The 23,271-nt window shown below is 37.2% G+C and overlaps 1 protein-coding gene across 2 annotated transcripts in view; it reads left to right on the top strand.

The window, feature by feature from the left end:
• The window catches only part of LNPK (lunapark, ER junction formation factor), an 84,389-nt gene that overhangs the window by 37,663 nt on the left and 23,455 nt on the right, over positions 1–23,271 (top strand). For both annotated transcript variants that reach the window (XM_023212308.1, XM_023212309.1), the window contains 3 exons: positions 4–87; positions 170–221; positions 22,912–23,124. In XM_023212308.1, coding sequence (XP_023068076.1) covers positions 4–87; positions 170–221; positions 22,912–23,124 — 349 coding nt within the window. The remainder of the gene's footprint in view (positions 1–3; positions 88–169; positions 222–22,911; positions 23,125–23,271) is intronic.

The raw sequence follows: 23,271 nt of genomic DNA, 5'->3' as shown, positions 1-23,271 counted from the left end.
TAGCTTGAAGAAGTCATGGAAAAAGAAACTTACAAGACGGCTAAATTAATACTTGAAAGGTTTGATCCAGACTCAAAGAAAGCAAAGGTAAGACTGTGATATAACTACTATTTTATTATAAATTACACATTGTAATAGGTCACTGTAATAACATTATTATCATTGACAGGAGTGTGAGCCGCCATCTGCTGGAGCAGCTGTAACTGCAAGACCTGGACAAGGTAAATAGCTTTGTAGAAACTGCTGCTGCTGTTGGAAAGATCCATATTTACCCAAGTGAGTTCAAAAGTGTGTTGGAGGTGTGCAAAAACTTATGTAGAATGCTTCTATGTAGATTTATATTTGGTGATTTGGGATATGACTTAGGGTGGATAGCAATAATTTTATTTCATTTTGATTTTATGGGAATATGTTGTTAGGATATCAAATATGTGTTGAGATTAAATATATCATTGGTTTCAATCTTTTAAAATTTAAGTAATTTCATCAATATTTTGTAAATATTTCCCACTTTCAAATAATAATCTCTTGGAATATCTGTTATGAAAATCCTTACATTTTATGTTTTATTTTTGAAAAATGTTACGATTTCTGTGAAATTTTAAGTTTCTTCTAAAATAACACTTAAGAATAGAATAAAATAATTTAGAAATAAGAAAAATGAAAATTGAATTATTGCTATATAATGTTAACTCTTTATTTTTGAGATTGTATTACCATATTATTAATGAAGTCATTCCTATTACATCATTAAATATTATATAAAATTTTAACAGTCATTATATTAAGTGGTTACATAAAATATTCCCAAGACTGCCATGGGAAAAGATATTCTGAGTTTGCAATGATTTTTGTCTTTGTTCTTTTCTTTAATAATATAGTTTGTAAGGGTTTTGTTGCAATATTGAATGTTACTTTTAAAAATTTAACTTCAATTTTTGCAACCCCCCAGAATTATAACCTACTTTGTAAAGGTAGGATGACATCTAGACCTTTGAATGGAAATCTTTTTATAAGTATTCACAAATATCATGGATATTAAATAAGTCATAATAATTTTAGGTTTTCCAATTGGCAGGGCTATATGGGAAGAATTCCCTCCACTTCCACGTTTTCCATAAGTAGGATTTTGGTTCATAGAAATATTAACATTTTTTTTTCTGTTTTGAAGCCTTCACTTTTGCAAAAAGTAGAAGTTCACATATGATTAAAATGAATTAGGCATATATACTTGCAATGAAACTCCTACTTTCATAACCAATTTAAATTTTTCTACAATGTATATACTTTCTAGTAAATACAAAAACATTTTTTGGCCTATAAAGCAGATTTCTATAATTTCTAAAGCATTTTGTATAACTGGAACTAATTTTTCAAGAATATCTCTATCTCTCTATCTATCTATCTATCTATCTATCTATCTATCTATCTATCAATCAAGAGACAAAGTCTCGCTCTGTTCCCCAGGCTGGAGTGCAGTGGCATAATGTCAGTTCACTGCAACCTTGGCTTCCCTGGTTTAAGCGGTCCTTTCACTTCAGCCTCCCAAGTAGCTGGGATTACAAGCATGCGTCACCACACCTAGCTAATGTTTGTATTTTTAGTAGAGATGGGGTTTCACCACGTTGGCTCAGCTGGTCTTGAACTCTTGACCTCAAGTGATCTGCCCACTTTGGCCTCCCAAAGTGTTGGGATTACAGGCATGAGCCACCATGTCCAGTCAAGAATATTTTTTAGTTAAACTCTTAGAAGCAGAGAGTAGAAATATTATTTCTAGGGGTGGAGAGCAGGGATGGGAGAAATGGGGAAATGTTAGTCAAAGGATACAAAATTTCAGTTATTTAGGTGAATAACTTCAGGAGATTTAAGTACAGCATGGTGACAATACTAATACTGTGTTGTATACTTGAAATTTGCTAAGAAGGTAGATCTTGTGTTCTCAGCACACACACACACACACACACACACACACACACACACACACAGGTAACTGAGTTTTTGGATTTGTTAATTAGCTTGACTATAGTAATCTTTTCCCAATGTATAAAATACTTTAAAAATGACCTTAGTGAATGTATTTTAAAAATGTGATATTTTGTAGAAAGCTGTTGCTATTACTTTTTACTAATATATATTCTGTCTTATTAAAGAACAAAATTATGATACCCTTTACTAACATTCTTCAGTATTTATTAATATTTAGGCAACATAATTATTTTAAAAATGTGAATTTATCTTTTCTTAGTAAAGTTTGAAACCCAAATAATTTTTTTCCTTCTGATGTCGTATTGAAATTATAGAAAAATGATTGCTGATCTCTCTAGGAATCTTTGGATTCCTGTGACTTTGCTTTTGGATATTCTTTTAGGAAGAATTAACATTTAGGTGTAATATTGAATAACTGTTATGTGCAGACAATATGGGAATAAAGAAATAAATAACATGGTTTTTGACCTTAAGCTTATAGCCTAATTATTTTATTTTAAAAAATACTTCTTCTGGGGTACACTATTGTAGTGTTCATTGTTCTTCCAAGTATGTAGTAATTAATTGCTGTTTGGAATTTTTTCTTAACTTAAAAAAAATTCTAAATTATATCCCAGCTTTATTCTACTTTTTGAAAATTATACTTTAGTTTTGTGTTTAATTTACTTGTTTTGAATATCTCTTAGTTCCTATCATTTCTATAGGTGACTTAGTCATTAATTTTGTTTAATTTCCAAATTTCTGTGAGTTTGAAGTCAAGTCTTTATTTTTTTTGCCAAACCACTGTTCTCTCTTTTTCTTATTGTTTTTAGAATTTAGCGTGTTTCTAAACTTAAACAATAGAAAGTGGAAAACAAATACTAAAAGATACATGTATATACCTATGTGCCCTTGAAAAGATCTTTCCAAAATGAATCTGATTGTGATATCCTTATCTTAGTAACTCTCCTGCATGATTGCTGAACCAGAACTTTGAGTCATATGTACTAGGCATCTTTTTATTTTTTGTTATTAAGTTGTTTATGATGGATATTATTGATTATAAATTTTGAGGATAGTATTCTTTGATTTGCTGAGGTTTAACACTAAAAGGAGTATCATGTTTACCAGACAATTGCCCTAAACTAACCTAGTCCCTCCACTCTCACCCCTTAATAGACTTTATTTTTTAGAATAATTTTAGATGTACACAAAAATAGCAAAGATAATATAAATACTCCCACATACTCTTGTGCTGAGTTTCTCTTATATTAACATGTGGTACATTTGTTACAGTTTGATGCTTTATTATTAACTAAAGTCCATAGTTTATTCATATTTCCTTAATTTTTATCTGATGTCTTTTTAGTTCTAGGATCCTATCCAGATACAGCATTGCATTCTGTAGTCTTATCTTCTTAGGCTTCTTTTGGCTGACATTTCTCAGACTTTCCTTGTTTTTAATGACTTTGACAGTTTTGCCCCAACTCTTTTCTAGAAGGAATTTTTATCTATGGGTGCTTAATCTTAGAAAATCAGGGCCATCACTTGATATGAAGGAAGAACCAAACATAAAAGTAAATATATGTATATATTCACATTAAATGGCATTATTTTCTGCTTAGATGCTTAGTATTTTAGTTCTGTAGAAATTATAGACTGGGAGATGGAAAGACTTAATGTCTTTAGTAGATTAAAATATAATAGTTTGGATGTAAATGAAAAATAGAATTTGCCACAGTATGAATTCCTGAATAGTTTTTATAGATTTCTAAAGAAATCTAGATATTTGGAGCTGGTGGAAAATTAAACTTGTCTTTAAGGTTTTGATTGGTATACAGAACTAAATTTCATTTTTATGCACTAGTGTCTGATTTATTCTTTTTTTTTTTTTTTTTTTTTTCAATACATGTTTACTGAGTGTCTGCTATCTGCCAGGTACATTTTAGGCCCTGGTGATAAAATAGTGAACAAAACAGGTAAAAACATTTCTCTCCCTTTGTTGGAAGTGAGGAGATAGACAGTAAATTACTGTTAGGATAAAATAAAGGATGGTGAATAGGGAGTACCTTGAGTGAGGGCAGGTTGAAATTTAAAATAGGATTGTCAGGGAACACCTCATTGATAACGTGACATTTGATGAAAGAAATGAGAGTATGAACCTTTTAGATACCTGAGGGAAGCACATTCCAGATAGAGGAATCAGTAAGTGTAAAGACTCTGAGTGAAGAGCATGTCTGGAGTGCTGTAGAATAGCAGGGAGGCCTGTATGACTGGACTAGATTGAGCAAGGGGGAGATTAGGAAGAGTGGCAGTGAGAAAAGTAACAAGTAAAAGTAACATCTCATGTAGGGCCTTGTAGAATGTGGACTATTACAAAAACTTCAGTTCTCAATTAGGTTTTTTTTTTTTTTTTTTTCCTAAGAAATTTTGTTTTGTTTTGAGCAGAGTATTGACATGGTCTTAATTATGTCTTAAAAGGAAGTCTACTGTATTGAGAAGAGGCTGCAGAGGGAGCAAAAGTGAAAGCAGAAAGATTAGGAAGCTACTGCAGTAATGTAGGAAAGTATTTGATGATGGCTTAGACCAGGGATATCCAATCCCTAGGCTACACTGGAAGAATTGTCTTGGGCTACATATAAAATATACTAACACTAATGATAGCTGATGCTAAAAAAAAAAAAAAAAAAAAAAAAAAAAAAAAAAAAAAAATCTCATAGTGTTTTCAGAAAATTTACAAATTTGTGTTTGGTTACATTCAAAGCCATCCTGGGCCACAAGCAACCTGTGGGCCATGGGTTGGACAAGCTTGGTTTAGACCTTGGATAGTAATATTGGAAGTGGTTTTTAAAAATAATTAACTAGGCCAGGCATGGTGGCTCATGCCTGTAATCCCAGCACTTTGGGAGGCCAAGGTGGGTGTATGACTTGAGGTCAGGAGTTCAAGACCAGCCTGGCCAACATGGTGAAACCCCATCTCTACTAAAAATACAAAAATGAGCCAAGCATGGTCGTGGGTACCTGTAATCCCAGCTACTCGGGAGGCTGAGGCAGGAGAATCGCTTGAACCCGGGAGGTGGAGTTTGTAGTGAACCAAGATTGTGCCACTGCACTCCATCCTGGGCAACAGAGCAAGACTCTGTCTCAAAAACAAACGATTTGTTTATATTTTTTAAAACTTAATTTCCTCTTACTTTCTCTTCACTCCAGGTTAAGGTGGTTTATGAAATAGTCAGATTCTGTATATATTTTTAAAATAGAATCCAAAAGATTTATTGATGCATTGGATATGGAGTCAAAGAAGGAGTAGTCAAGGATGACCTTAAAGATTTTGGCCTGAGTAACTGGAAAGATGGAGTTGCCATTTACTGAAATGGTGGAAACTGCAAGAGAAACACTTTTTGGAAGACATGAAATAATTTTTTTTTTTTTTAATGAAGAGAAGAGGTTTAATTGACTCACAGTTCTGCAGGCTGTACAGGGAGCATGGCTGGGAAGCCTCAGGAAACCTACAATCATGGTGGAAGGGTGGAGGGGAAGCAAGTATGTCCTACATGGAGGAGTAGGAGACACAGCACGAAAGGGGAAGTGCTACACACTTCTAAACCAACAGGTCTCATGAGAACTCACTCACTATCATGAGAACAGCAAGGAGGAAATCCATCCCCATGATCCAGTCACCTCCCACCAGGTCCCTCCCCAAACATTGGGAATTACAATTCGACTTGAGATTTGGGTGGGGACACAGAGCCAAGCCATATCAGGGTTTATGTTTCATTTTGTCTATCTGGCTTGATTGACCATTGTAGCAGGGATGGTATGTATATTAGAAAATGCATCAGGCAGGCATAAGTAATTTCTATTTTCTTGGGATTTTAGTAACGTTATTAAATAGAAGACATCATTCATCACTTTAGTCTGCAATAGTATTTTTTTTGGCTATAATTCAATTTTTATTTATTTATTATACTTTAAGTTCTAGGGTACATGTGCACAACGTGCAGGTTTGTTGCATATGTATACATGTACTATGTTGGTGTGCTGCACCCATTAACTCATCATTTACATTGGGTATTTCTCTTAATGCCATCCCTCCCCTCTCCCCAGACCCCACAACAGGCCCCAGTGTGTGATGTTCCCCACCCTGTGTCCAAGTGTTCTCATTGTTCAATTCCCACCTGTGAGGGAGAACTTGCAGTGTTTGGTTTTCTGTCCTTGTGATAGTTTGCTCAGAATGATGGTTTCTAGCTTTATTCATGTTCCTACAAAGGACATGAACTCATCCCTTTTTTACGGCTGCATAGTATTCTATGGTGTATGTGTGCCACATTTTCTTAATCCAGTCTGTCATTGATGGACATTTGGGTTGGTTCCAAGTCTTTGCTATTGTGAATAGTGCCGCAATAAACATACATATGCATGTGTCTTTATAGTAGCATGATTTATAATCCTTTGGGTATATACCCAGTAATGGGATGGCTGGGTCAAATGGTATTTCTAGTTCTAGATCCTTGAGGAATCGCCACACTGTCTTCCACAATGGTTGAACTAGTTTACAGTCCCACCAACAGTGTAATAGTGTTCCTATTTCTCCACATCCTCTCCATCACTTCTTGTTTCCTGACGTTTTAATGATCCCCATTCTAACTGGTGTGAGATGGTATCTCATTGTGATTTTGATTTGCATTTCTCTGATGGCCAGTGATGATGAGCATTTTTTCGTGTGTCTGTTGGCTGCATAAATGTCTTCTTTTGAGAAGTATCTGTTTATATGCTTTGCCCACTTTTTGATGGGGTTGTTTGATTTTTTCTTGTAAATTTGTTTAAGTTCCTTGTAGATTCTGGATATTAGCCCTATGTCAGATGGGTAGATTGCAAAAATTTTCTCCCATTCTGTAGGTTGCCTGTTCACTCTGATGTTAGTTTCTTTTGCTGTGCAGCAGCTCTTTAGTTTAATTAGATCCCATTTGTCTATTGTGGCTTTTGTTGCCATTGCTTTTGGTGTTTTAGTCATGAAGTCCTTGCCCATGCCTATGTCCTGAATGGTATTGCCTAGGTTTTCTTCTAGGGTTTTTATGGTTTTAGGTCTAACATTTAAGTCTTTAATCCATCTTGAATTAATTTTTGTATAAGGTGTAAGGAAGGGATGCAGTTTCAGCTTCCTTTGTATGGCTAGCCAGTTTTCCCAGCACCATTTATTAAATAGGGAATCTTTTCCCCATTTCTTGTTCTTGTCAGGTTTGTCAAAGATCAGATGGTTGTAGATGTGTGGTGTTATTTCTGAGGCCTGTGTTCTGTTCCGTTGGTCTATATATCTGTTATGGTAGCAGTACCATGCTGTTTTGGTTACTGTAGCCTTGTAGTATAGTTTGAAGTCAGGAAGCATGATGCCTCCAGCTTTGTTCTTTTTGCTTAGGATTGTCTTGGCAATGTGGGCTCTTTTTTGGTTCCATATAAACTTTAAAATAGTTTTTTCCAATTCTGTGAAGAAAGTCATTGGTTGCTTGATGGGGATGGCATTGAATCTATAAATTACCTTGGACAATATGGCCGTTTTCACGATATTGATTCTTCCTATTCATGAGCATGGAATGTTCTATTTGTTTGTGTCCTCTTTTATTTCGTTGAGTAGTAGTTTGTAGTTCTCCTTGAAGAGGTCCTTTACATCCCTTGTAATTTGGATTCCTAGTTATTTTATTCTCTTTGAAGGAATTGTGAATGGGAGTTCACTCATAACTTGGCTCTCTGTCTGTTAATGCTGTATAGGAATGCTTGTGATTTTTGCACATTGATTTTGTATCCTGAGACTTTGCTGAAGTTGCTTATCAGCTTAAGGAGGTTTTGGGCTGAGACGATGGGGATTTTGAAATGCACAATCATGTCATCTTCAAACGGACAATTTAACTTCCTCTTTTCCTAATTGAATACCCTTTATTTCTTTCTCCTGCCTGATTGCCCTGGCCAGAACTTCCAACGTATGTTGAATAGGAGTGGTGAGAGAGGGCATCCCTGTCTTGTGCCAGTTTTCAAAGGGAATGATTCCAGTTTTTGCCCATTCAGTATGATATTGGCTGTGGGTTTGTCATAAATAGCTCTTATTATTTTGAGACATGTCCCATCAATACCTAGTTTATTGAGAGTTTTTAGCATGAAGGGCTGTTGAATTTTGTCGAAGGCCGTTTGTGCATCTATTGAGATAATCATGTGGTTTTTGTCTTTGGTTCTGTTTATGTGATGGATTACATTTATTGATTTGTGTATGTTGAACCAACCCTGCATCCCAGGGGTGAAGCCAACCTGATCATGGTGGATAAGCTTTTTGATGTGCTGGTGGATTTGGTTTGCCAGCATTTTATTGAGGATTTTCGCATCAATGTTCATCAGGGATATTGATCTAAAATTCTCTTTTTTTGTTGTGTCTCTGTCAGGCTTTGGTATCAGGATGATGCTGGCCTTATAAAATGAGTTAGGGAGGATTCCCTCTTTTTCTGTTGATTGGAATAGTTTCAGAAGGAATAGTACCAGCTCCTCTTTGTACCTCTGGTAGAATTCGGCTGTGAATTCGTCTAGTCCTGGGCTTTTTTTTGGTTGGTAGGCTATTATTGCCTCAATTTCAGAGCCTGTTATTGGTCTATTTAGGGATAGACCTTCTTCCTGGTTTAGTCTTGGGAGGGTGTATGTGTCCAGGAATTTATCCATTTTTTTAAGATTTTCTGGTTTATTTGCGTAGAGGTGTTTATAGTATTCTCTGATGATGGTTTGTACTTCTATGGGATCGGTGGTGATATCCCCTTTATCATTTGTTATCGTGTTTATTTGATTCTTCTCTCTCTTCTTCTTTATTACTCTTGGTAGCGGTCTATTTTGTTGGTCTTTTCAAAACTAGCTCCTGGATTCATCAGATTTTTGAAGGGTTTTTTGTGTCTCTGTCTCCTTCAGTTCTGCGCTGATCTTAGTTATTTCTTGCCTTCTGTTAGCTTTTGAAAGTGTTTGCTCTTGCTTCTCTAGTTCTTTTAATTGTGATGTTAGGGTGTCGATTTTAGATCTTTCCTGCTTTCTCTTGTGGGCATTTAGTGCTATAAATTTCCTCTACACACTGCTTTAAATGTGTCCCAGAGATTCTGATATGTTGTGTCTTTGTTCTCAGTGGTTGCAAAGAACATCTTTATTTCTGCCTTCATTCTTTTATTTACCCAGTAGTCATTCAGGAGCAAGTTGTTCCGTTTCCATGTAGTTGTGTGATTTTAAGTGAGTTTCTTAATCCTGAGTTCTAATTTGATTGCACTGTGGTCTGAGAGAGAGTTTATTGTGATTTCTGTTCTTTTACATTTGATGAGGAGTGCTTTACTTTCAACTATATGGTCCATTTTGGAATAAGTGCAATGTGGTGCTGAGAAGAATGTACATTCTATTGATTTGCAGATTTGCGGTAGAGAGTTCTGTAGATGTCTATTAGGGCCTCTTGGTGCAGAGCTGAGTTCAAGTCCTGGATATCCTTGTTAACCTTCTGTCTCGTTGATCGAATATTGACAGTGGGGTGTTAAAGCCTCCCATTATTGTGTGGGAGTCTAAGTCTCTTTGTAGGTCGCCAAGGACTTGCCTTATGAGTCTGGGTGCTCCTGTATTGTGTGCATGTGTATTTCGGATAGTTAGCTCTTCTTGTTGAATTGACCCCTTTACCATTAGGTAATGGCCTTCTTTGTCTCTTTTGATCTTTGTTGGTTTAAAGTCTGTTTTATCAGAGACTAGAATTGCAACCCCTGGTGTTTTTTTGTTTTGTTTTGTTTTCCATTTGCTTGGTAGATCTTCTTCCATTCTTTTATTTTGAGCCTCTATGTGTCTCTGCACGTGAGATGGGTGTCCTGAATACAGCACACTGATGGGTGTTGACTCTATCCAATTTGCCTGTCTGTATCTTTTAATTGGCACATTTAACCCATTTACACTTAAGGTTAATATTGTTATGTGTGAATTTGATCCTGTCATTATGATGTTAGTTGGTTATTTTGCTCGTTAGTTGATGCAGTTTCTTCCTAGCATCAATGGTCTTTACGATTTGGCATGTTTTTGAAGTGGCTGGTACTGTTTGTTCCTTTCCATGTTTAGTGCTTCCTTCAGGAGCTCTTGTAAGGCAGGCCTGGTGGTGACAAAATCTCTCAGCATTTGCTTGTCCGTAAAGGATTTTATTTCTCCTTCACTTATGAAGCTTAGTTTGGCTGGATATGAAATTCTGGGTTGAAAATTCTTTTCTTTGAGAATGTTGAATATTGGCCCCCACTCTCTTCTGGCTTGTAGAGTTTCTGCTGAGAGATCCGTTGTTAGTCTGATGGGCTTCCCTTTGTGAGTAACCCGACCTTTCTCTCTGGCTGCCCTTAACATTTTTTCCTTCATTTCAACCTTGGTGAATCTGACAATTATGTGTCTTGGGGTTCCTCTTGTTGAGGAGTATCTTTGTGATATTCTCTGTATTTCCTGAATTTGAATGTTGGCATGCTTGCTAGGTTGGGGAAGTTCTCCTGGATGATATCCTGAAGAGTGTTTTCCAACTTGGTTCCATTCTCCCTGTCACTTTCAGGTACACCAATCAAATGTAGATTTGGTCTTTTCACATAGTCCCATATTTCTTGGAGGCTTTGTTCATTTCTTTTTGCTCTTTTTTCTCTAAACTTCTCTTCTTGCTTCATTTCATTCATTTGATCTTCAGTCAATGATACCCTTTCTTCTACTTGATCAAATCGGCTACTGAAGCTTGTGCGTGTGTCACGTAGTTCTCGTGCCATGGTTTTCAGCTCCATCACATCATTTAAGGTCTTCTCTATGCTGTTTATTCTAGTTAGCCATTTGTCTAATCTTTTTTCAAGGTTTTCAGCTTCCTTGCAATGGATTCGAACATCCTCCTTTAGCTTGGAGAAGTTTGTTATTACCGACCTTCTGAAGTCTACTTTTGTCAACTCATCAAAGTCATTCTCCATCCAGCTTTGTTCCATTGCTGACGAGGAGCTGCAATCCTTTGGAGGAGAAGAGGTGCTCTGCTTTTTAGAATTTTCAGCTTTTCTGCTCTGGTTTCTTCCCATCTTTGTAGTTTTATCTACCTTTGGTCTTTGATGATGGTGACCTACAGATGGGGTTTTGGTGTGGATTTCCTTTTTGTTGATATTGATGCTATTCCTTTCTGTTTGTTAGTTTTCCTTCTAACGGTCAGGACCCTCAGCTGCAGGTCTGCTGCAGTTTGTTGGAGGTCCACTCCAGACCCTGTTTGCCTGGGTATCACCAGTGGAGGCTGCAGAACAGCAAATATTGCTGCCTGATCCTTTCTCTGGATGCTTCGTCTCAGAGGGACACCCGGCTGTATGAGGTGTCAGTCGGCCCCTACTGGCAGGCGTCTCCCAGTTAGGCTACACGGTGGTCAGGTACCCACTTGAGGAGGCAGTCCGTCTGTTCTCAGAGCTCAAACTTCATGCTGGGAGAACCACTGCTCTCTTCAGAGTTGTCAGGCAGGGACGTCTAAGTCTGCAGAAGCTTCTGTTGCCTTTTGTTCAGCTATGCCCCGCCCCCAGAGGTGGAGTCTACAGAGGCAGGCAGGCCTCCTTGAGCTGCAGTGGGCTCCTCCCAGTTCGAGCTTCCTGGCTGCTTTGTTTTCCTACTCAAGCCTCAGCAATGGTGGATGCCCCTCCCCGACTCCAGGCTGCTGCCTCGCAATTCGATCTTGGACTGCTGTGCTAGCTGTGGGCAAGGGTCTGTGGGCTTAGAATCCGCTGAACCAGGCGCGGGATATAATCTCCTGGTGTGTGGTTTGCTAAGACAGTTGGAAAAGCGCAGTATTAGGGTGAGAGTGTACTGATTTTCCAGGTAGCGTCTGTGATGGCTTACCTTGGCTTGGAAAGGGAAATCTTCCGACCCCTTGCGCTTCCCAGGTGAGGCGATGCTCCACCCTGCTTCGGCTCATCCTCTGTGGGTTGCACCCACTTTCCAACCAGTCCCAGTCAGATGAACCAGGTACCTCAGTTGGAAATCCAGAAATCACCCATCCTCTGTGTTGATCATGCTGGGAGCTGCAGACTGGAGCTGTTCCTATTTGACCATCTTGGAATGATCTGCAGTAGTATCGATGTGGAATAATTAATGATGGAGGAGAGAGTAGGGAGAATTGATTTGGAACTGTCCATGAGTAGGCAAGAGGGGATGTGATCTAGTATACAAGTGGAGAAGTTGGCTTTTGACAAGTGTGTAATAACTCATCTTTAGCAATGAGGAAAGTCTGAGAACATGGGCAGATATAGGTGGGTGGTCAGGTTCTATCTGTTTTCTTTTTCTGAGATGAAGTCTCACTGTGTCACCCAGGCTGGAGTGCAGTGGTGTGATCTCAGCTCACTGCAATCTCCACCTCCTAGGTTCTAGTGATTCTCCTGCCTCAGCTTCCTGAGTAGCTGGGATTATAGGTGCCCGCCATGACACTCAGCTAATTTTTGTATTTTTAGCAGATATGGGGTTTCACCATGTCAGCCAGGCTGGTCTCAAACTCTTGACCTCAAGTAAGCTGCCCACCTCAGCCTCCCAAAGTTCTGGGATTACAGGCGTGAGCTACTGTGCCCAGCCAATTTTCTGACTGTATCTCTATTTTCTTAGTGAGGATGAGGTTGGGGGAGATAATGTTGGAGGCTTGAAGAAAAGGTATGGAATAATGCCAGGGGACTCTAAAGGCTACTTAAAATGAGTAGTCATACATTTAATGGAGGATTCTGTATGCTTTTCCAGTTACTGTCACCTGTGTAGGTGCCAGCATGGAGTAGGCAAATAGTTGGTTTTAACCAGGGTTGGGGTTTTGCCTAGTGTATTAGATAATTTGATAAGGGGGCCAGGAGCTGAAGTTGTTTGTAGGTGAGTCATTATAACAATGGATTATGGAATTTAAGATGATTATGAGGGAAATAAAGACATGAGTGGTAGTGATGGACAGTCAAAAGGTGTTGATAGTATTAATATAGGAATCCACAAACTGCAGCCTGCAAATGTGGGCCAAGACCTTAGTTTTATGGCTCTTCAGCGTAGAATGTTTTCACATTTTCAAAGCATTCTAAAAAATAGAGAATAAGAATATGCAACAGTACCTTGTGTGGTCTGCAAAGCCTAAAATGTTTACTAGGTGGCTCTTTCCAAAAGTGTTCACTGACCTGTTAATAATTAATAATTAATGGGTTATAGATCTTGGAGTTGGAGGAGGTAAACTGAGAGGTTAGTGTGGTTGGAGAACAGGATGCTTAAACCTGAGAGGGGATCAGTTATTTCTGGTTGCAAAGTTATAGGAATAGGTATCACCATAGGAGTGAATGATTGAAATAGGGAGAATGATCACATTTTTGGAGTATACCCTAAAAAATGAGTCTTTTTGTTTTGAAGACATGGTCTCACTCTGTCACCCAGGCTGGAGTGCAGGGGTGTCTTCATGGCTTACTGTGACCTCATCCTGGGCTCCAGCCTTCCTCCCACCTCAGCCTCCTAAGTAGCTGGGACTACAAGTATGTACCACTGTATCCAGCTAATTTTTTAACTTTTTGTAGAGATGGGGTTTCACTGTGTTGCCCAGGCTGATCTCGAACTCCTGGGCTTAAGCAATCCACCAGCCTCGGCCTCCCAAAGTGCTAGGATTACAGGCCTCAATCACCACGCCCAGCCTAAAAACAAATCCTTAACTGACCCTCCTATTGTTTTCTGGGGGAAACCACTTACACATTTTCTTTTGCCTTTTGTACTCAATCCTGCACCTTTACGAATGAAATGTAACAAAAGAAAAGTCAATTGTATGTTGCCACAGCTAGATTCAGAATCAGTTATTTTTGCAGAGACATTTAATGGTTTTAGGAAATAGACTACAACTTCTTATTTCACTAGGTTTTAGAGTTTACTCACTTGTGTTCCATAGCATGTATTGAAAATTAAAGTAGAAATTATAGACTTTATTTTTTATTTTTATTTTTTGAGACGGAGTCTGGCTCTGTCGCCCAGGCTGGAGTGCAGTGGCTGGATCTCAGCTCACTGCAAGCTCCGCCTCCCGGGTTTACACCATTCTCCTGCCTCAGCCTCCGGAGTAGCTGGGACTACAGGCGCCCGCCACCTCGCCCGGCTAGTTTTTTGTATTTTTAGTAGAGACGGGGTTTCACCGTGTTAGCCAGGATGGTCTCGATCTCCTGACCTCGTGATCCGCCCGTCTCGGCCTCCCAAAGTGCTGGGATTACAGGCTTGAGCCACCGTGCCCGGCCAGATTTTTTTAATCTTTATACCAAATGGAGCAATACTTTATATTTTGCTGTTTTTGGGGGATGTGTTTGATTAAGAGAATCTGAAAATGCCTTATAAAATAATAAATTCACCTGAATAAATTTGCCTTATAAGAAATTTGGGTGTTCTTTACATAAGTATCAAATTTATACTGTTACAATTATTTAGTATACAACAAACCATCCTAAAATTTAGTGACTTAAAATAGCATTCTTTTTTCGCTCATGAAATTTGCAGTTTGGCTAGGGTTTGGTGGAGACAGCTTATCTGTGTCTCTCATTAGTTAGAGGTACTTTATTGAGCTAGAGGATCTACTATCAAGGTGGTTTATGCAACTGGCAAGTTGGTGCTGGCTGTTGGTTCCTCTTCAGATGGAGTTCTCTCTGGGGTCACTTGAGCTTTCTCTTCCCCGGTAGCAGGTTCCAAGACCAAAGAGCACAGGAGACAGAAGGTTCTGGATTCTGGCACAACTTTGTTCTCTTTATCAAAGTCAGAGTACAGTTTCAAGGAGAGGGTACACGGACACCCTCCGCTCCCGTTTGTTGAGAGAATCAGAGGATTTTGGAGTCTTATTTTAAAACTGCCACATGTACTTTAATATGGATAACAAAGGCATTTCTATCCCAATCCAGTTTTCATTGTTTATCTCAAATGCCACCATCACTGTAAACCCTTTCTTCATCCCATCTAGATGACTAATTTGTCAGTCCTCACTTCTTGTGAAGTCCTCACTTCACTCTATAGTACTTTGTTGGCTCCCATTATATGGCATTTAGCTTGTATTAGGATATTTAGTGAGTTTGTTTTTCTTGTCTTAAAGATAGCTTGCTACCTCTGTATGCAACTCTGCATCCCCTTCAATGTGCTTATGCTGGTGTTTTACTCTTAGTGGTTGCTTAATAAATGAGTTGAAGAAAATAAAAGTAAACATTTATTTTGGCATTCCTTTTTTTTTTTTTTGAGTTGGAGTCTCACTCTGTCACCCAGGCTGGAGTGCAGTGGTGCTACCTGGGCTCACTGCAAGCTCTGCCTCCCGGGTTCACGCCGTTCTCCTGTTCTCCTGCCTCAGCCTCCCAAGTAGCTGGGACTACAGGCTCCTGCCACCACGCCCAGCTAATTTTTTGCTTTTAGTAGAGATGGGGTTTCAGTGTGTTAGCCAGGATGGTCTCGATATCCTGACCTCATGGTCCACCTGCCTTGGCCTCCCAAAGTACTGGGATTACAGATGTGAGCCACCGTGCCCAGCGGCATTCCTGTATTTTGTTTAAATATTACAAAATAGTAATTTACCAAATAGGACTTTGGTGAACTGCAAGTTTCATGTGGTTTAATGTTCAGATTGCTAGAAGTTAGACCAGATAAAAAATAAATCATTAAGGTGATAAAAGAAAGTAAATGTTAAAGAACTGTAAAGCAAAATGTATTTTTAATTTGAAAAGTAGAACAAAAGAATAAACTCATCTAAAGGCTGGCAAGTGTTATGTATTATTATTGATAGCAAGCTTTCTGATTAAAGATAGCTCTTTTGTGTGGACTCTTGAAGTTAAGCTGAGATTCTAAATGCAGCAGGCTGACTAGCAATCTTAATTCTATCTGCAATCTTTATCTGTCTTGCATGTAACATATTTACAGAATGGACATGAAGATGGGGACATTTTTGAGAGGCCATTTTCCTGTTTTTCACACCAAATAAGTTGGGTAATAGGCAGTTGGAAATTTAACATTGAAATGCAAGAGGAAAGTAGATTTATTTCATCGGTGTTTATTAAGCTCATACTCTGTACCAGTTACCTTTCCCACATCATGTGTCTGCAGAGATGCAGTTTCTGCTTATTAGCTTTTGATTAAAAGGGGTATACACACGTAAATAAACAGTATGGTAAGGACCAAAATGAAGGTAGGCACGAATTACAATGCGTTATAACTTTTAATAATTTGCTATGAGAATGGAATTGAAAACGTACTCTTCAGGTAAAGGATTTACTCCATGTGCAAGGACTGGAAGAGAGAAACAGCTTGGCACCTTGAGGCACTGCAAATATTGCCATATCCCTGAAAAAGGAAGGTAGGATTCATATGAAGGTGAGATCAAATTATGAAGGGCTTTGTCTGCATCATTATATAGTATAGTTCTGGAGTTCAGGACTTTATCTTATACACAACATGTAAAGTAAATGGAGGCTTTAAATTTTACATCAAGTTAGCATTTTACAAAGAATACCTTTTGTTTTGGTAACATGGAGGTTGGATTGGAGAGAATATGACTGAGCCATAGAGATCAATTAGGAATATCATCTAATATAGTTACAAGATAAAGGCCTGTACTAGATAAGGTTACAGCAATAGTGTTGAGGAAAAAGAAGAGATTTAAGAGATAATTCAGAAGTAGATTGATACAGGCAATTAGATTTGGAAAGTGGGGTGGGGTTTGGGGGTGGGAGGAAGAATCAAGATGTGACCTAGGTTTTTGGTTTGGACAGCTGCTTAGGTGTTAGTATGTTATGCCAGATAAAGAACATAATTGGAATACTGGTTTCTGTAGAAGATAATAAATTTACTTTTGGATCTGTTGAATGGGAGTTATAGCAAGATGCTGAGGTTCATAGGTAGTTGATTTTTTCATATGGAGCTCAGGAGAAAGGTTGAGGTTATGGATATACAGATTAGAAATAATTGGGAAGCATAGGTGATTATTATTGGAAATATGAGATTGAGTGAAATTGCCCAGAGAGAGAGAAAATAGAGTAAGAGCACCCAAGGCAGAACTACAGGGAACACTGACATTTAAGGGTAGATGAAGAAAAAGGAGCCCAGGAAAAAGAACGAATGATCAGAGTCAAAAGTAGAGCTAGACTGGTAGTAAGCAGAAGACTGAATGAGGCCTTTGAATTTGACAGGTTGCATAACACAGAGAATATGGGCATTTTTGTCATAAAAACCAGAATTTGAATCCTGGCTCCATCTCTTATTTTACTGTGAGAATTTTAGCAAGTTACTTAGCCACTGAACTTTGGTTTCTTCTTTTTAAAACTGGGGATAGGAGTTACCCCAAAGGATTGATGTAAATAGTAGATGAAATTAGTAAATTCGTATATAGTGCCTAGTATGGTTCCTAGCAGAAAATAGGGATTTGATAAAGAGTAGCTATGATAACGCAACATTAGTAGTGGTGTTATAACATTGTTGGTGACCAAAGCAATGATACTTTCAGTGGTGGGTAATACTGTGGTAGCTAAAAAGGAGCAGAAAAACCAGATTGAGTTGGGTTAAGAAGTGAAATGCAGAGAAGTTTTTTTGTTTTGTTTTTCAAAAAGCTTTGCCTCTATAGGAAGGAAGAGTTTATAAAGTCATTTTTTAGCAATAAAAAGACATTGACCTATTGATTTTGGTAGCGAAATAGAGTAGAAACTGAATTTGGAGCAGCTTAGTATGAGTGAATGTGAAGAGAAGATATAATGAATATGGACTTCAGAAAAATTTGGAAGTAGAAGGAAGAGATGTCTTTATTATTTTGACTATTTAAAGGAATTACATTCAAATAAATTAAAAAATACTGAACTGAAAACAATAGAAATTTACCTGAAAATATATCCCTGTGCCCTGACTATAGTACTATAGTATAATTTTTTCACAAGTATAAAAAGCAGAATTCACCCTAAGTCTAAGAGTTTCCACATCTGCATATGCAAATAGGCTTAAAGATTCCCTCATCCCCATTACTAATATCCAATTTCTGAAATTTTCTCTTATGAGTCTTAGAACTGGACACAGTACTTCAGAAAGCCTTTGACCACTGCTAGGGAAAATATGAATATTGCCTTTGTAGTTTTGCCAACACTCTCATGTAAAGGAAATTTGGAACATAGTGGGGTTTTAGTTCACATAAGGAGCCAGAAAAAAACAAACAATCCTGTCAAAAAGTGGGCTAAGAACATGAATAGACGGCCGGGCGCGGTGGCTCAAGCCTGTAATGCCAGCACTTTGGGAGGCTGAGACGGGCGGATCACGAGGTCAGGAGATCGAGACCATCCTGGCGAACACGGTGAAACCCCGTCTCTACTAAAAAATACAAAAAACTAGCCGGGCGAGATGGCGGGCGGCTGTAGTCCCAGCTACTCGGGAGGCTGAGGCAGGAGAATGGCGTGAACCCGGGAGGCGGAGCTTGCAGTGAGCTGAGATCTGGCCACTGCACTCCAGCCTGGGCGACAGAGAAAGACTCCCTCTCAAAAAAAAAAAAAAAAAAAAAAAAAAAAAGAACACAAATAGACAATTCTCAAAAGAAAATATACAAATGGCCAACAAACATGAAAAAATGCTCAACATCACTAATGATCAGGGAAATCCAAATCAAAACCAAAATGCAATACCACCTTACTCCTGCAAGAATGGCCATAATAAAAAAAATTTAAAAATAGTAGATGTTGGTGTGGATGTGGTGAACAGGGAACACTTCTACACTGCTGGTGGGAATGTAAACTAGTACAACCATTATGGGAAACAGTATGGAAATTTCCTTAAAAAATAAAAGTAGAACTACCATTTGATCCAGCAATCCCACTACGGGGTTTCTACCCAGAGGAAAGCAAGTCATTATATGAAAAAGATACTGCACACACATGTTTATAGTAGCACAATTCGCAATCACAAAAACGTGGAAGCAACCCAAATGCCATCAACCAATGAGTAAATAAACTGTAATATATATATGTATATATATATAGTATTCATATATATTTTTTATATTCATATATATATATATGAATGAATGATTGAATACTACTCAGCCATAAAAAGGAATGAATTAACAGCATTCACAGTGACCTGGATGAGATTGGAGACTACTATTCTAAGTGAAGTAACTCAGGAATGGAAAACCAAACATCATATGTTCTCACTCATAAGTGGGAGCTAAGGTATGAGGGTGCAAAGGCATAAGAATGACACAGTGGACTTTGGGGACTCAGGGGAAAGGACAGGAAGGGGATGGGAATAAAAGACTACAAGTAGGGTGCAGTGTATACTGTTTGGGTGATGGGTGCACCAAAATCTTAGAAATCACCACTAAAGAACTTACTCATATAACCACCTGTTCCTCAATAACCTATGGAAATAATAATAATAAAGAAACTGGTACTATTAGCTAGATGAAAATCCAGGCCTCCTAATTATTGTATGGTGTTCTTCCTACTACAGCTTGATAATAGAACAAAGACAAAACCTTCTAGCAGCATAAAAAAAAGTATTGAAAAATCTGATAATTAAGGGATGAGTATTATAAAACATTCATCCCAATATTATTTAATAGCAAACTAAAGTTATACATTTAAGTGTTTATATAAATTGTGAATTTATACATTTAAACGACTTCACAGGTAACTTTAGGGAAACATTTAATGTGTAAATTAGTATCTATATATTTTAAATAATTGCGTTAGAAATTCTAGATTGTTTAGTTTTTTGATTTATTATAATCGTTGGAACCTTTAGATGTGCACTATTTCTGCTAATAGTTATTGCCTGTTAAGTACTTCGCATGTGCTTTGGCTGAGTTCTTTGTCTTGATTTTCTCATTTAATCTTTACAACAACCATAAGAGGTAAGTATTCACATTATGAGAAAGCGGCACTGAGTGATGTCATCAACTTGGAAAAGGTGGCATACACATCTAATAAACAGGGTGGAGCTAAAATTACGACCATTTGATCCCAGAGTCTTTGCTTTGCACAGCTATGCTGTTTTATCATTAATTTAAGCTTCTGTTTAATATAGTAGTTTTAAAAATATATCATTTGGATTCTATTTGCTTCATTTTTAATATATAATTGTACATATTTTTGGGGTTACATACTGGCATACAATTTATAATGATTAAATCAAGGTAATTGGGATATCCATCACCTCAAGCATTTATCTTATGTTGAGAACATTCCAATTCTTCTCTTCTAGCTATTTTGAATGACACATTATTGTTAATTGTAGTCACCCTACTGTACTATCAAACACTAGTTCTTATTCCTCCTATCTAACTATATTTTGTACCCACTAACCAAACTAACTTTATTCATAACTCTTAATAAATAACCTCTTTGAAAAGAGGTTGGTAATGGGTCTGTTTGCTTCATTTTGAATGTAAACCTAATATAGGCATGTCATCATCCTCAGTGAGTATGATTTTTGTTGGGTCATTGATCATTGATGAGGGTGTTAAAACATACTCCAGTTGAGAATTAACCTTATGGCATACTTCTTATGATTTTTTTGCCAGATTCATGTGGAATGCTTGGTGGCTCTTTTGGGAGCTTTGGGGGCTTTGTATCTTACAATTAAGGCAGGAAATGTGGAATATATCTAATATGACTATTTCGTTGAGTACTGGAAACTTTTTAGAGTAATTAATACAAAACTGTATGAATCACAAGTATTTAAAAGGAAATAAATCTGAGGTATTTTAAATTGAGACTACCAGAATATTTTATAATATTTTGCCAAATATAGATTTAGTACCTTGTTGTTATTTTAAACTATTGAAGATATTGTAACCCTTGTTACTTGCTTTTCCTTTGAAAATTATGAAACTACATTTTCTCCCTTTTGTGACTCTGCTGTACATTTTCCCCCTTTGCCTAAGTTTAGATTTAGAATTATTAAGGGACATCTCTTCTATGGAATGCTTGACATGGTGTCCTTTGTTAGCTAGTCACCTTTCAGTGGTGTACTAGTGACAGTAAAAGCATTTCAGGTAATTTTCACTGGGTAAATGTACATTTAGAGGAAGTAGTCTCAAGTCTTCATGAAGAGGAAGGATAATAGCTGCTTTTATATAGTCTAATAAATGCTAAACTTTTATTTATCTGGAAGAAAAATGCCGCTTTTTGAGTTATGCTTTACCTGAAAGTTGGCTGAAAAAATATTTACAGTATTTGATACCTTATTTTCAAAAGAACAGTTTAAATTATCAAATCCTAATATGATTTTATTGATCTCAGTACATTTTGCAGCATTTAACAGCTTTCCTAATATGCAACCACCTATTAAGGTGCTCCTTGTGAGTAAAAAATAAAGTTAGCAGCTAATTTGCAGATGTTAGGATATGATTTGTTCAGGTAAAAGCTGAAATTTACTACATAATTTGCATGGAAAGTAGCAAAATATAAAGATGCTTCCATTTTTATAATGATACTATGCTTATAATTTATTATTGCCATGGCTTGGTTAAAGACTAAATTGTGAACCAATGGAAAATTAGTTGGTCCCAGTAATTTTAGCTAAAATCATTTGAAAATACTTAGTTGTGCACAAAAACTGTCATCTGAAGTATTCATTAAATGTGAGCTATCAGTTTACAGACATTATCATATTTAATTCTCATAACAATTATGTTACTTAATAATATTATCCTAATTTTACAGATAAAATAACGGGTTTATCAAAGTTAAGTAACTCATCTGAAGTCATGTAGCCAGCGCCAGGATTCCAGCCAAATCTTTTTGACTTCAGGACCCTGGTTCTTAGCTAGTAGACTAGATTGGGATGAACTAAGATCTGACGCTAGACCTGTACTTTCAATTGCAATGAACTTTCATGAAAATCTTTAACTGTCAAGTAGAGTCCAAGTGTTTTGCTTCTGGATGTATGTATTTTTACTATTTATGTCAATTAAAAATAACTCATTTAGTTTCAGTTCACTAATTCAGGATTTGTGATAATTTAATGTGGTAGGTAGAATTGAAAAAGTATAAAGGCTTCTTTATGTGAAATCTTACCACTGACATTCAAGTAAAATATTGGTGGGAATGGAGAATAATAGAATTTAATTTTATGTTACTGAGCACAAGTCATGAAACTTTTTTTGTAAAGAGCCAGATAGTAAATATAGTTAAATGGCCTTGAGAGCCATATGGTCTCTGTTGCAAGGACTCTACTCTTCTAAAGCAGTCATAGACAATATGTAAACAAAAGAACTGGCCTGTGTTCTAATAAAACTACAAAAGCAGGCAGCAGCCTGGATTTGGCATGTTTGCTGACCCCTGTTACAGAGAATCTTGTAATTTCTGTAACTATAAGCTTAAGATTTATTAATGATGAAACATTGTTTTTACGGAGTAGTTCTGTTGAATGTTTTGGCCAAAACAAATTTGCCAAAAGAATAGCAATACCATAAAGGAGGATGGAAATGGTACCTCCTAATAGTAAAAATACTTTTTCAGCATTTCTATGACTACTTAGATTAATTACTTTGATAATTCCAGAGTATACTTATTCACTTATCTCTTAGTTTTTAGTTTTTTAAGTCTTGAAAAACAAATCTGCAATTTGGAGTTTTCACTAATTCTGATAAACTTTCTTTCCTTTATCATAATTAGGAAGATTACTGTAAAAAGACTTGACACGTAATTGGGTTATTTTATTTTACTGAATTTGTTTTGAAAAGTGGTATCAGTAGCTATGCTTAGATCATGGCTTGTTGTGTAAACATGTACAGTTGAACTATAAGTTCAGAAATAGAGTACTTTGTTTTCAATGTCACATATTACAGATTTCTTATTATAAGTAATTTTGACACTACAATGCCTTTTGGGGCTGTAAAATTATAATAAATATAAATTGCTTGTGATATTGGCTAATATGGTATATTGGAAATTAAGTCTAGTATGTACTTACTCTTCTCAGAGATTCGTCAGCGAACTGCAGCTCAAAGAAACCTTTCTCCAACACCAGCAAGCCCTAACCAGGGCCCTCCTCCACAAGTTCCAGTATCTCCTGGACCACCAAAGGACAGTTCTGCCCCTGGTGGACCCCCAGAAAGGACTGTTACTCCAGCCCTCCCATCAAATGTGTTACCAAGACATCTTGGATCCCCTGCTACTTCAGTGCCTGGAATGGGTAAACAGAGCACTTAATGTTATTTACAGTTTATATTGTTTTCTCTGGTTACCAATAAAATGGGCCATTTTCAGATGGTATGGAAATGGCATTTCATTTGGAAATAGCAGAGCAGTTATCTGATTAAGCAGGAGTTCCATATTCAAT

Source organism: Piliocolobus tephrosceles, chromosome 11 (assembly GCF_002776525.5).
Source record: "Piliocolobus tephrosceles isolate RC106 chromosome 11, ASM277652v3, whole genome shotgun sequence".
Taxonomy (NCBI): domain Eukaryota; kingdom Metazoa; phylum Chordata; class Mammalia; order Primates; family Cercopithecidae; genus Piliocolobus; species Piliocolobus tephrosceles.
Note: the sequence above shows the minus strand (reverse complement) of the source record. Positions and strands in the feature narration are given on the sequence as shown.